The sequence below is a fragment of the Rhinatrema bivittatum genome, chromosome 9 (assembly GCF_901001135.1).
Source record: "Rhinatrema bivittatum chromosome 9, aRhiBiv1.1, whole genome shotgun sequence".
In the NCBI taxonomy this organism is placed as follows: domain Eukaryota; kingdom Metazoa; phylum Chordata; class Amphibia; order Gymnophiona; family Rhinatrematidae; genus Rhinatrema; species Rhinatrema bivittatum.
The window spans coordinates 204,947,012-204,961,750 of NC_042623.1; the positions used below are offsets into that span (position 1 = coordinate 204,947,012).

The following is a 14,739-nucleotide window of genomic DNA, read 5'->3' on the forward strand; positions in this document are numbered from 1 at the left end:
CTTACCTGATAATTTTCGTTCCTGTAGTACCACGGATCAGTCCAGAGTCCCACCCGTTGTAAGCATCAAGGCAATAGAGAATCCGCTCATTCTATATTTGTGTAGTTTGGGTCTGCAGATCAATCTTGTCATCCTGTTTAACGGGTTTGGGTCACAGTTGAGGTTAGTGATCTGGTTTTGAGTTTACGATTCCTGTATATAGTTTGTTTGGTTTTGAACCATTCTGCTTTGACATTGAGTAATACTGGCAGACCGTGGGTGGCAGAGTTTTGACAAAACTTTCTCTGTCTCCATCTGCTGGAAGGGAGGCAAAACCCAGGTGTCTGGACTGATCCAGGTACATACAGGGAATCTGAATTTGGTGAGAGTGAGTCTGTGTTTTGCATGTTTCATTGAGGTGGGGTATTCTGTGTTAAAAAAAATAAAAAATAGAGGAGTGGGGCAGAACAGTAATTGTTCACACAGGGCAGCAAAAATGCTAGCACCGGCCCTGAGGCTTCCTGTTTTTGGTTTTGTTTGTTTGCTGGATACAATGTTAGGATTTTATGTTTCTTTAGTTGTATTTTAGATGGTTTCAATTGTGCTCTTTGCTACAGATTTATTTTGGGTTTGTGTAAATCATCTCAAGTGACTTTTTCATATCCAGGGAGATAGTTTATAATGCTAAATATACAAATATTGTTTCCCCTCTTGAGGTTTCTCTGCTGCTTCCCCTCTTTGCCTAAATAAACACACTTGTATAAATGAAGCCACCACTAGTTTGTCATGGATATCTTAGAACCCCAAAAAGTGCTATAGACAATCATAATCAAAAATAGAGTGAAGTGCAAACAGTTCCAGAAAGTTAATGTTCACAAACTGGGATGGAGCATGTAAAGAGTATATCTTTTATTTAGAAATCAATAAACATGGCCAGAGATCCATATTGAAAACATTCTTTCAATGAAAGTTAGTGCCTGGAAATGATCCTGTTCCGCATACAAGCCACATCAGGAGGGACATGGTACTGAATTCTAGGAAATTTAGCTAACAAATACCACTGATTGTCACAAACGTGTCAGGAGACTGACTATTGTTGAAAGGTATGTTTTAGGTATCGATCGTTGACCATGATTATTGATTTCTAAATAAAAGATATACTCTTTACACGCTCTATCCTAGTTTGTGGATATTCTTTTTTGGAGCTGCTTGTATTTCACTCTATTTTTGCTTATATCTCTGGGCATGAGGTTGATCTTATCCACTTCCTTTTGCAGGTTTCCGTTGTAGTCACCTAGCCATCACCCAGTCCACTGCAATGAAAAAGCATTTGTAATATGATGGACTTCTAATGGGTACTTTAAAAAAATACAGTTTAGAATGTATAATAGGGACATGCACTATTAGCTGTAGTAACACAAATGAGTAATATTTCCCATGTTTTCTCTTTATTGATATTGTTGTTTTAATATAAAACATTAAGGGACATTCAAACCATGAAATAGCTTAACTAACAGGTAACACCTCCTGTCTATAAATCCTGAGCAAGATCAACACAGAATGGAACAACAGTTGGACTGTTCCACTGCGAGTGCCAAAAACAATTATAGCACCTAGAAATGTTAAATGTGTAGGCACTTTATATAATAATTTCATAAGTGTGTTGGCAGTGTGTCTTATTATTTAAGAGTGCCATCATGCACAAGTTTGGGTCATCTAGTTGTCAAAGCTGATTCTCATACAATAAGACATAGTGGCAATATGTATTAACTTACATAATTTATTTTATTTATTTATGTATTTATTTAATGAGTTTTATATACCGTCATTTGGAAACGTAAAAAATAATGCCATCATAACGGTTTACAAAATATGGTTATAGGGATAAAGGGGGTTGACAAGGGGTGTAAAGCATAACATGTTATTAGGCTTAGTAGTAAACATAAATCATGCTTAAGAACATTAAATGAGTTCTTTCTTATTTCTGAAAAGTATAGTTGTGATGATTTTCATTTAATCATGAGGTTGTATTGGAGGGCGGTGATGTTTAGTTGATTCTTTGGGTGGTATGGTATGCTTTGTTGAACAACCATGTGTAATAGAGACCTCTAGTAGAAAAAGATAAGAACTGCACCTAAGGAGAGATAACCGCTTTCTTCCGCTTGACCAGTAATTTCATTTTAATGTCATATATTAACTTATAGACTGATGTAGCATTGATGGGAAGCTCTAGACATTTCCTCACATTGGTGCCGGAAGCGTAGATTTAAGTCCCCATTGGCTTTATATGTTCTACTTTACGGGGAATGCAATAACTATTAACTAAAGGCATTTCCATGACTAAAATGCCGTTTTTCCCGTCAGAAATGTGCTGTTTGATTTCCTCTCCATGGATAAAAGGAAGCGTGTATGTCAATAACATGTATATATTTCCCTGCATATTTTGCGGGTGTTCCTGGGGATGGGGTTTGGTCAGAGGAGTGGAGGAGACAGCAGCTGTAACTACTTGCATAGTTTGGGATAAAAAATGACCTCACACTTTTAAGTGGGCACAGATTTTTGAGGGGGCACTGTCAAAGGAATCCTACCGCTGTGCTTTTGCTTTGATTGCTGGTGCAAACTCCGCAGGTAATAGTACCCGCAGAGTTTGCACCATCATGCTCGTGTTTGGATTATTTACCCCCATAATGACTGACTAAGTATAATGAATGAATAAACAAGATGTTAATTTATCTTTTCTGTGTGCTTGACGTCAAGCACACAGAAAAGATAAAGAGTTGGGTGAGGAGAATATACAGTGGTGAGAGAGAGAACTATAACAGAATTTCCATTACTTGGTCAGTAGGATGCCACTCTTATTTGCATTATTGGTAGAGCTGGCTCCAGTCCTCGCTGAAACATAGTTCCTCATACTCTTGATGGAGTATAAAAGATATTGTAAAGGAAAGATCCCATGCCATTAGTCTAAGAATTTTCCAGGTGTAACTATGTGCAGCATAAAAATTAAATACATACCTTCTAATAGATCAGTCTGTTGGTGAACTAATATCTGGTCTATCTGTCAGAATAATAGAAAACAAATCACACTTACTACGAATGACTATAAAACAATGGCACATACCACAGTATATGAAAATATGGAACCCAAGGAATTCACTGTATTTATTTTTTCACTGTCTAACAGGGCAGAAATGTGTTACATTAAGGGGTGGCAACCAAGTATCATAGCACTATATAGGTAATTCTTTACGGAAAAATATCTTGCTCATTTATCAAGGGTTCAAAGAATAATGATAGCAGAAAGATTTTCAACAAAAACATTAGCACTTAAAATAAATACTAAATAAATACATTACCTGGGTCAGATATTCCAAACCTGGTGGACAGTGTAGAGAGCGTACAGGTGTAGGCATCCACACACCTAAAGATTCAGTAGTCTGATTTTGCATTGGAAAAGCTGCAGGCTCTCTCATGTGACCCCATGCTATAGCCATCTTGAGCTGGAGAGCCTGTTATTGAGAAGATAATACAATGTTAGAATTTTATGATAATACGCAGAGTATACTAAAAGAAAAATATTCAGCATCTTGTAATTAAACACTTTGCTTATTTGTCATCAGGGGCTTGATTTATTGGAATTATTTTCCCATTCTATCTATGGGAACAAAAAAACCAAATAAACTGGGGTCTAGAGGAACAGATTTAGAAACAGAGGGCCTATGTGCTGAAATTGCGGAGGTTAACTCTGAAAGTAGTATATCTAGTTAAATCCTAGCTAGTAAAATCGCGGATTTAAAATCTGCGGGTCTGACCAACCCAGACGCAGCAAGTTCTCGTTTTAGTTGGCTACAAAGTTGACTGGATAAATGTGGGGAGGTGCAGTGGTATTCCGGGATGGGACAGGATATCTGGCTAAACACCGATTTTCAGCATTATCTGGCTCACATAACTTTAGGACTGCTGGATAGCAGGGTTCAAGATTAGAACATTGCGTTTCTTCAATGGAGAGGGGCATAATCCCTAACTTTTTTTGTTTTTAAGTGTGCAAGTAAATGCAGTGGACTGTTGATGAAAGCACTTACTTTTAAGGGTGACTAATCCTCTCTGTGGGAACTGATGTTAGCATAGTTATCTTGCAGTAACCACAGACACTCCAAAATTGTAGTTCAAAGCAGGTCTGATTTTATTTACAATAGAATATGTGTACAAGTCAATTTGCATGAATCATAAAAAGCTGCATTAAGCTTTTGGGGTCCAATTCACAGGTCCAACATGCAAAGTTCAGATTTCACTCCTCTCCCAATTTCAGATCATACCTTTATAATGTCACGATCCTGCCTGTGAAAGCCGGCAGCCTTCGCACAACTGCGGTGTTATCACTGCCGGCTTTTGCACCCAATAGCGCCACCGTGAAAAGTGGTGCAATTGGGCGCGCTCCTGGCGACGATAACGTGTCTTACCTTATCGCCGCCAGTAAAGACATCGCGGAGTCCGCCCCAACGCCACCCGGACTCCTCCCCTCACCGCCCCGACTCCACCCCAACTCCGCCCCTAGCTAGCTATCGCATGCGAAAAGGGACTTTTCGCGTGTGATAGCGGCTTATCGCACGCGATAAGCCTTACAAAATTACCCCCTTAACTAGCTGCTCAGTGGCTGAATATGGACCCCCTCGGTCTATTTCTACCATCATTACTATGTTACTTTGTAAAAGTTGAAGCAATATGAAATCTCACTTTATGCGATATAGGAATGAATTAGACATAGTATAATGACCTTCATATAGCACTTGACTTGAACATGTATTGACTGTGTTTTAAAGTCCTCTTATATGTGCTCCAGTTATAAGTTTAAGTCACTGACAGCAGCAGCAACCACTTCAGCATCATGAAACTTGTTTGTTTCAAACCCGGGATGTCTTGTGAAGGAAGACCACCTTACTTTGGATAACCCCTGAGGAAGGAAGATCCATTCTGAAACATTGCAGTATTGGGTTATAAAACAGTCTTGAAGCAAATATTTGCAACTGTTGATATATTCTGAAAATTTCCCCGGAGGCATTCATAAACACTCAGATAAGTGCTGTCTTTACATGTAAGAACTGAATTTAATAGCGGACTGCAGCATTAAGTTTTAAATGCAAAAAAAAAATGCTTAAAAACATATACTTGATCATAAAGTAATTCATATGACCAATGATTATAACTTGAGCTCATATAAGAGGACTTTCAAACATGGTCAAGGAGTGTTCAAGTCCAGTGCTGTATGAAGGTCATTATTCCATGTCTAATTCATTCCTACATCGCATAAAGTGAGATTTTGTATTGTTTCGATTATAGTTGATTCTTACACTTTTGGGTTATTTCTACTATGTAAAAGTTCTCAGTTATGTTTATCCTTATTAATTTTATTTTTCAGGTGTTATTTGTCTGTTGTTTTGAAATATTTTATTGGTTTGGAAAATTTGAAAAAAAAATATGAGTTTTTAATTATTCACTCTTCTATTCATTTAGGGGCGGATTTTAAAAGGCGTGCGAATAGCCTACTTTTGTTTGCGCTCCAGGCGCAAACAAAAGTACGCTGGATTTTAGTAGATACGCGCGGAGCCGCGCGTATCTGCTAAAAACCTGGATCGGCGCGCGCAAGGCTATGGATTTTGTATAGCCGGCGCGCGCCGAGCCGCGCAGCCTACCCCCGTTCCCTCCCCTCACCTTCCCCTCCCTTCCCCTACCTAACCCACCCGCCCAGCCCTGTCTAAACCCCCCCCCTTACCTTTGTCGGGGGATTTACGCCTCCCAGAGGGAGGCGTAAATCCCCGCGCGCCAGCGGGCCTCCTGCGCGCCGGGCCGCGACCTGGGGGCGGGTACGGAGGGCGCGGCCACGCCCCCGGACCGCCCCGGGCCGTAGCCACGCCCCCGTACCCGCCCCCAAAACGCTGCCGACACGCCCCCGAAACGCCGCGGCGACCGGGCCCGCCCCCGACACGCCCCCCTCGGAGAACCCCGGGACTTACGCGAGTCCCGGGGCTCTGCGCGCGCCGGGAGGCCTATGTAAAATAGGCTTCCCGGCGCGCAGGGCCCTGCTCGCGTAAATCCGCCCGGTTTTGGGCGGATTTACGCGAGCAGGGCTCTGAAAATCCGCCCCTTACTGTTTGAAATATTTGTATTAGTATGTTGTTACTATTATGATTATGTATTTATTATATTTTTTATTTTATTGTTTGATGTTTGAGTAATAGAAACATAGAAATGATGGCAGAAAAGGACCAAATGATCCACGGGTCTGTCCAGTAAGCTTATGCCAGTATCTGCTGCACTGTACTGGTTGCCCTCATGCAACCTCATGCAAACGTAAACAGTCAGGGTCCTTGGATGCTGTCCGAATCTAATTTTCCCTAACCCCTGCCATGGAAGCAGAGAGCAATGATGAAGCTGCATCAAAAGTATCAGACTTAATGATTAAGCGTATTAAAAGCTGCCTCAGCAACTTACTCCCATGTTTATTTGTTCCCCAAACCAAAAACGTCAGGGCCCTAGTTGGTTGTTGATGGTTCTGTGGTTCAGTTGTTGCACTGCATAGAAAGCCTGGCTTGTTGTAATTTCTAGTTCAGTTTTTGCCTGTATGTTTCTATGCATATTTTATGGTTGCTTTATTCTGTATTTGTTGAGGGTCTGTTTGCATTCTGCATATGTGACTGAAGAAAGGCATTCTCCTAATAGGAAATGCATTGGTGTTTTAGTGCCTGTATATTTGCAGTGTTGCCTTGTCATAGGAAGGTTTCATATTGTTTCAGTGCTGGCAGTGAGTGCTGTATTGGTATGGGAGGTTTATTATATTGTAATTGTAATTTAGTTTACTCACGGCTTTCTGAGGGTCAAACATGCACCCAACACGTGTTACAATAGGCCTAATATCATATGGATTCCTTTTTGAGGGGATTTCTGGTTGGCATCGCAGCAGTGCATGTTCATATAATGTGATATTTTTACCTCAGAATACTGTACATTGATTTTTTTTTTCATGAAAAATATAAATGCATAATTCTTAACTCTGTGTGGGGGAGGGTGTGAAGACCCAGGAGTTGGGGTAGGTGTCAGTTTTTAAAGTTTGCATCGCTGGAGGGGTCTGGGCTTTTTTTAGATGGGCACAGGACAGAGACTGAATGAATGTTTGTGTGTGGGTGGGGGAGCGCACAGTAATTGTTCAGACAGGACAGCAAGAAAACTAACATTGGCCCTGCTCAGCTCAGGGCATGATGGTGGTCAATAAAGCAAATAGAATGGTAGGGATGATCCAAATAGGAAGGGAGAATAAAACACTAAATATTGCATTGCTTTGCCTTTGTATCAATCTGTGGTGCAACTACTCTTTGATTATTGTACATAGTTCTGGTCACGCCATCTCCAAAAAGACATAGAGGAATTGGAAAAGGTGCAGAAGAAGGCAACAAAAACGATTACGGGGATAGAACTGCTCCGTTATGAATAAAGGCTAAACAGGTTAGGACTCATAGAACAGAGACAAGTAGGAGCAGATACGTTTTTTTTAAATCATGAGTAGTGTGCAAATAGTAAATATTTGAAAGGGTAAATAATTCCTTTAATTCTAAAAGAAGGGGACACATTCCATGAAATTATGAAGCAGTAGATTTAAGAAGTACTTTTTCACTCAATGCACAGTCAAGCTGTGGAATCTATTACCAGAGAAAGTAGTCAAGGTGACTAGAAGGCCAGAGTTTAAAATCGGTTTGGATAATTTACTGGAGGAAAAGTCCATAAAACATTATTAGCTGGGTAAACTACAGAAAGCCATTGCTATCCCTGGAAGTGAGTAATAAGAAATAGATCTACTTTTTGGGATCTGCCTGGTCATTGTGACCCAGTGACCACTGTCAGAGACGGGATGCTGAGCTTGATGAACCTTAGTCTAACCTAGCATGGCATTTTTTATGTTCTTTTGTTAATTCAGAGCAGAGGTAGTGTAGTAAACGAAAGAATGAGAACTGGCATTGAAAACTTTAAACGCTTAATAACAGGAATTAGGTATATCCAAGAAACTTGGGAATTCTACCCTGCTCCAAGGAGGTCCTGGACAACGGATGCAATACTTTCAGTTGTGACAGCTCACAGGGAGCTGAATCCCATGCTGAGGAAAGTTTTTGCTGCTCACCCACTGCTTCTCATCTGGGCTGGATAACAGGGATGTAAGCCCTGCTTAGTGTGAGATGCCAGGCCACTGAGGCTGAGTGGGTCACAAGGATTAGAACCCTGCTCTGAGGAGATCTTGAGCCTTTGGTTTAATGCCTCTCGTCCAGCAAGGGTTACAGTTATCTGTGTTCCAGTTCAGGGAGGTTCTGAGGCACTCACCCTATATTTCTCACCTGGGACCGGTCACTGAGTTCTGAAACCCTTGCCATGTCTTACTTAGGATGGATCACAGGGATCTTAGTGCAGGCCCAAAGTGTTCCTGGGCTATTCACTTTACAAAGCCTTCAAGGTGCCCAAAATGTTAGCCCCCACCTACAGGCCAGTTCGTGTGTGGTGGCAGGCAATCTATACCTTATTCAGTGATTCATTTGTGGAGGAACGACCTGGAACGCGCTAGCTCCACCACTTCTTGTCAGACTCAGGCAGAGCAGCAGGGGTGTTCTGTTCCAGCCCTAACCTTCAGGCAGCCTTCAAGAAAAGAAGAGAGGAGAGCGTGAGCTTTGAGCAGAAATTGTAGAGAACAGCCATTCTACTTCCGAATCCAGTCCCTTCCCTCCTGTTTTTCTCCCTCCCCTCTTCTTCTACAAGGAAGAGGAGCAGAATCAAGGCAATGTAAAACCATAGGTGAGGTTTGTTTTTTTATTTATTTATTTATTTGTTTATACTCTGCTTTTTTCACCTTTTCAGCACTTCAAAGCAGATTACATTTGTGTACTGTAGTTATTTTCCTATCCCCAGAGGGTTTACAATCTGAGGGGGTCATTTTCAAAGACTTATCGCGTGCGATAAGCCTCTATCGCACACGAAAAGACCCTTTTCGCGTGGGATAGCATGCTGGAGACGGAGTCAAGGTGGCGAGGAGGCGGAGTGGGTGATGTCTTCGCTGGCGGCAATAAGGTTAGTAACATTATCGTCGCCAGTAGTGCGCCCAATAGCACCACCTTTCACGATGGCGCTATTAGGTGCAAAAGCCAGCAGCGAAAACACCGCGGTGGTGCGAAGGCTGCCGGCTTCCGCAGGCCCACCTCCCCCTTCGCCCCTCCCACCCCCTTTTTCACTGGATTCACCATTCTGCCATAGAATGGTGAATCCAGGCCTAAGTTTGTACAGGAGTGAAAATGAAGCAGATGCTGCAAAGCAATAAACTCACTGACAGAAAAAGGAGTTGCATTAACTCAGGTTTGAAACTTATGAGCAACAATGCCAGTCGTCAAGGCTTCAACTGTGGCCTTGATAAGCACTGCAACTCACAAGTATGACCCTATCCCAGGAGGCAGGCCGCACTCCAGTAGGCCATAAAATGAGTTATTGTCTCTTTGGGGCTGGAACCCTGGCTTAGCGGTTCCTGCAGTCTCTTTCCCCAGGGTGTGGATTATTTTTGAGGGGGTAAAGAGTTAATTTTCAGGACCCAGAGCGTTAAGGGTGATTTTCCTTCCATTTTCCCTGGGAGAGGGGGATTGTATCCTGGCTGTGCGCTGTAGGTGCCAAATAAATACTCCAGAGTCACTTGTTTAGTGTTCCAAAACAAAGTCTTCACTGTTTAAACATTGGTGAAATACAGCGCAATAAATTAATCTTCTGCCCCACAGAACTCCATTAGCCTTACAGTCTTTCTTTCCTTGTTTACCAGGGCAGGGCAGCCTCCACCTTCCAGGACATGGAGAAGCGAAATTCCCAGGTGGATAGGGGATCCTTATGTGGGCAGGAAAACCCCTCCACCACTGGCAAAAAAATGTTAACACTGTCATTGGCACAGAGAGGTAAATTCTCTCTCTTCCCCAGAGGCGAAGATGCCAGATTGGTATCCCCAGTGATTCGTGGTTTCTTTCACTCCCAGTTAGCAGATCTTCCGACTCTCTCTCAGTCTCTTTCAGATCCCTGATGGGGGGATCCCTGTGAAGCAGGATGGGAGGGGAAGTCCAAACCTTCCTCCTGGATCTCGAAAAACAAGTTCTTTTCCCTTTCAAAAGACATCAACACCAGAGCTCTTCTTTGCAGCAGGCACTGCCACCTCCGTCCCTGTTGAGGGGATGGAGGGCAGGTCTTCCTTATCCTGGGCAGTCCGGACACAGGGTTCTCCATGCCCTGAGTCCAGGCGGTGCACAGACTCTGACGAAGCTCCTATCACTAAAATTGGAAAAACCTGAAAAATAACCAAGAGGGAAAATCCTGACGAGCCAGCGAGCGGACTGGATAAGGAAAGACCCTCCAGACCATGGTCAGTCTCCCCAAGCAGGATCCTCTGACTGAGCCAAAAAACCCCCTCTCTCCCTCCTAACCACTAGCAAACCACAAAGGACTGCCTCCAGACTTTCTGGAGAGGGCTACTTAAAAAAACCTCTAATGGGGATCAGCCATTTCAGACTCCTCAAAGGAAGGGGCTGAATTTGAATGCTAAACTTCTCCATTCACTAACCCAGTGGTTCTCAACCTTTTCTCGGCCGGGACACACCTGACAGATGGTTCTCACATGAGTGACACACTGAACATGTGACCTTCACAGGGCTAAATGTAAACATGCACTCTGCATCCACAGGAAATCCCCTCAACCCCCAGCAATGACTGCAGAGCAGATCTAGGGCGTTACCCTGTACAACTCGCCATACAAAAAAGATATTCTGGATCTGATGACATCTCAGTAATAGCAAAACAAACTCCCCTTTACTACCAGGCACAATAGCCTTCATTATGAAAAGACAATAATTTACCACTAATGCATATCCTATTGAGAAAACACAACAAATAAGATTGATACAAATGCCTACATGCTAGTAAAATACCTCACCTCGGTCACACACCCTTCACCAAGTACAGAAAAACCACAAATTATAAATATGGAGACAGAAACTGGACTGGAAAACAAAAACAGCCACTCTGCATGCAGTGTGAACCTCGAGAAATGGGAAGAGAAATATAGCACCTAACAGACTCTCAGGATTTGCAATAATGCACACAAACTAATCCACACAAAGTTACACCTGTATTATGGAACACACTCAAACAGTAACAATCCTATCTAAGAAATACAACTATTAAACCAGGCCCTAAACACTAATACATTTTCTATTGGGAAAACAGAATAAGCCAAGCTGCTGTAGAGCTCCATACAGAAATAATTGTAAAGCTATACTAAAAATGTTACAAAACAGCTGCTGAACAGAATAATATCCAACAATTAAAAACTCATAAAAATTATTAAAACATGTCCAAATATCAATAAAATATTTCAAAACAGCAGACATTGCATAATACCCAGTAATTAAAATGGCAGTCAATCAAGAAAAATAAATTTAAAAAGCCACCTTTACTTACCCTCTCCAGCAACTCTCCTATTCCTTTCCCTTCCAGACCAATAGCACTCACCAGAAGCAGCAAGGGCTGCTGAAGCTCTGTCCTTACAATCCTCTTCCATAGCGCCCACAACCAGTCACTCACACACACACCCAAATAGACCCCAAGACCAGTCTCAGTCTCTCTCGCACCAGTCATCTTCCTGACCAGTCTATCCCTCACATATGCACACTAATCTTCCTGACCAGTCTCTCTCACACAGAAACACATCACCTCCCTGACCAGTCTATCTCTCAATCACACTCATGCTCTCTTATATACAAGCTCTCAATCACACACACATACTCTTGCACCCATTCACACCAGCTCTCATCCAGGCACTAATTCACACACACAAGCGCTCACCCAAGCACCCATTCACACCGGCTCTCACCCAGGCTTCCATTCATGCCCAAACACACAAGCTCCCACCCAAGCACCCATTCACAACAACTCTTACCCTGGCACCCATTCACACCCACATACACAAGCTCTCACCAATTCACACCCACAGACACAAGCTCTCATTCATGCATCCATTCACACCCACAGACACACAAGCTCTCACCCAGGCACTCATTCACACACAGACACACAAGCTCTCACCCAGGCACTCATTCACACACAGACACACAAGCTCTCACACAGGCACTCATTCACACCCACACACACAAACTGTCACCAAAAACGTCTTCTTCCTTCACTGCAGGGATGGGCTCCAGTTCTGCCACAGCTTTACTCCAGCGGGCTTTCTTTTTTCGCCGCCATGGGGATGGGCTCCTGTGACGGCCTCTGTCGGGGTCGGGTTTCCGCCGCCATGGGGATGGGTTCACGTGGTGGCCTCGGTCAGGGTCGGGTTTCTTCTTTGCCTCAACGGGGTTGAGCTCCCATGGTGGCCTTGCTTCATCAGGGGTTGACACTGCCATTCCTCCCACCCCCAGGCTATGCGATGCCTGCCTCACCGGCCAATCAAAGGCTTCCTCCCTTCTTCCTACTCCCACTGGAAGGTAGAGGGGAGGAGGCTTCCGATTGTCCTGTGCAGGGGCAGGCAGAATAAAGGAGGCTTCCCATTGGGCAGTGGGGGGTAGAAAGCAAGGAGGCTTCCAATTGGCTCACGGAGGCTGGAAAAAGGGAGAGGGAAAGTACAACGGGGCAGTGGGACACCGGGAGACGCAACACACCTGCCAGTGTTTGGTGACACACAGGTGTGTCGCGACACACCGGTTGAGAAGTGCTGCATTAACCTATACTGTTCTTACTAAGGGTTCACCCAGGCCTTAATGGTAACAGAACTGGGTGTCTGTTACAACCGCTCCCAATTATTCAAAATCTGATCAGGGGTAAAACTCTTGCACAAATTTTACTGTAGACTTTCCAATAATATTGCATTGCAATAAACACATACTTCAAATGATAGCGATGACAACTGGAACATTATCACTGGAGAGCATATGCAGCCATATGTGTCCAGACAGGGCCCAAACCAAGGCAAGCTATACACTTGGTATAGGCACTAACATATTAGGCCTGCCGGATCCATCTTACAAAGGAAAAATTAATACAATACATTCACATGCATTCTACCAGATTTGGATGGAGAATGTTAAATAATCAGCATTGCCACTGCTGGCCAACAGAGGGTGCTTCCACTACCCTGAGATGTAATGGATGTTCTCACCATCCTATAACATAGACTTCAAATGGAAGGTAAACCCCTTTTGGTCCCCCTGGAAGGACAGATGAATCTTCCAATCTCATTTCACAACTCTTCCATAACCTGGGGAGAGAATCAGAGATCAGTGTATATCTTCTGCAGATGGGCAACTTCCTGTGGAATCTTTCTGGAATAAGGAAATATTTAAAAGACACCAGATGGGCAGTTGGAACTCACCCTACAAAGGAAATGAATACTTTAAATTGGCAGTTGCAGTTGAAATAACTCCAAGGACACTTGTTTCACATTTTGAGAGTTTTATAGAAGGAGATTTTTTCTTTTTCCAATAAACATTTGTTAGCGAACATAATTTATAGTGCAGGACATAAATACATTGAGAACAAAATTAGATAACAGGGGTACAACCTGTCACATAACTCATATAACAGGGGTGACCAACTCCAGATGACCTTGCCAGTCAAGAGACCAAGAAAGAAAGCAAGAAAATCACTACCTCCATTCTTGGTTGGGGAAAGAGACTTTTGTTCATTAATTTCTTTAACCAATCACTGCCAGTAAGTAGATGGTTTTGCAATTATTTAATTGTGAAGAAAGCTACATGACAGGGATGGCCAACTCTAGTCCTTGAGAGCCACAAACAGGCCAAGTTTTCAGGATATCCACAATGAATATGCACTGCCTCCATTGGCTTAATAACAAATGTCTTTTTTGCAGTTTTCTGGTTGGCACCAGTGCAGTGCATGTAAAAATAATATACATACTGCTGTGATATTTTTACCATGGAAGGCTATGAATATCTTTTTTTTCCATGTACATTCTGTTATTATAAATGCACAGTTTTTAATTGTGTGTGGTGAGGGTTACTGTGTATAGTTCACCTAGTGTGCCTGCTATCCTTGCACCGACCTGGAGAGAGTGCGCCACACACTGCCCCCCCCCCTACTATTCACCCATTTCCCACTTCTGCAGGGGGCAAATGCTGTGGAAATGTGGGAGGCAGTTTGTAGCATTCCTGGGAGTGTAGTAGCAGGGCTGCCAGCTTCCAAGAAATATCATCAGTGATGCACTATCTGCCGATTCTTTGGAACTCTGACCCTTCCTTTCCCCCTTCTGTAGCATTTCCAATCTCTGGAAGGGCCAGACCCCAAGGGGACTCTCTGCCCCTCATGATCCTCTCGATGATTTGACCTGTGCTTTGCCTTTGGGGCTGGGGACGGGCAGGAGGGGGCGCCATCTTACCCCTCGCCTCAGGCTGCAAATTGCTTTGAGCCATCCCTGCTGATAATGTAGGATCTGAATTTTTCATTTAGCATCCTCTTACTTGCCACAGACAAATGCAGGCCATCCTTAGCATATAAACTTTTATTACTCCATACACGGCCCCAGCCTCCAATGTATCCAAAACCATTTTCCTTACTCCAGGTTTTGAGCCAGGAATTGAAATTAACTATATGACATAGCTTTTCCTTTCTGCTTCCATGAACAGGTAATACTTCAGAAAAGGCGATAGTCTTTGCCAGGTGTCTAATCCTCTTCCCTACATTTGTGTC

At 43.2% G+C, this 14,739-nt stretch overlaps 1 protein-coding gene across 1 annotated transcript in view; it reads right to left on the bottom strand.

Annotated features, from left to right (window-relative positions):
* LOC115099079 (phospholipid scramblase 1-like) overlaps positions 1–13,285 on the bottom strand; it is a 57,291-nt gene extending 44,006 nt beyond the window's left edge. The window contains exons 1-4 of the mRNA XM_029616385.1: positions 13,193–13,285; positions 8,536–8,652; positions 3,336–3,488; positions 2,995–3,037 (exon numbers count right to left, since the gene is read on the bottom strand). Coding sequence (XP_029472245.1) covers positions 2,995–3,037; positions 3,336–3,473 — 181 coding nt within the window. The 5' untranslated portion in view covers positions 3,474–3,488; positions 8,536–8,652; positions 13,193–13,285. The remainder of the gene's footprint in view (positions 1–2,994; positions 3,038–3,335; positions 3,489–8,535; positions 8,653–13,192) is intronic.
* Positions 13,286–14,739: the final 1,454 nt, after the last annotated feature.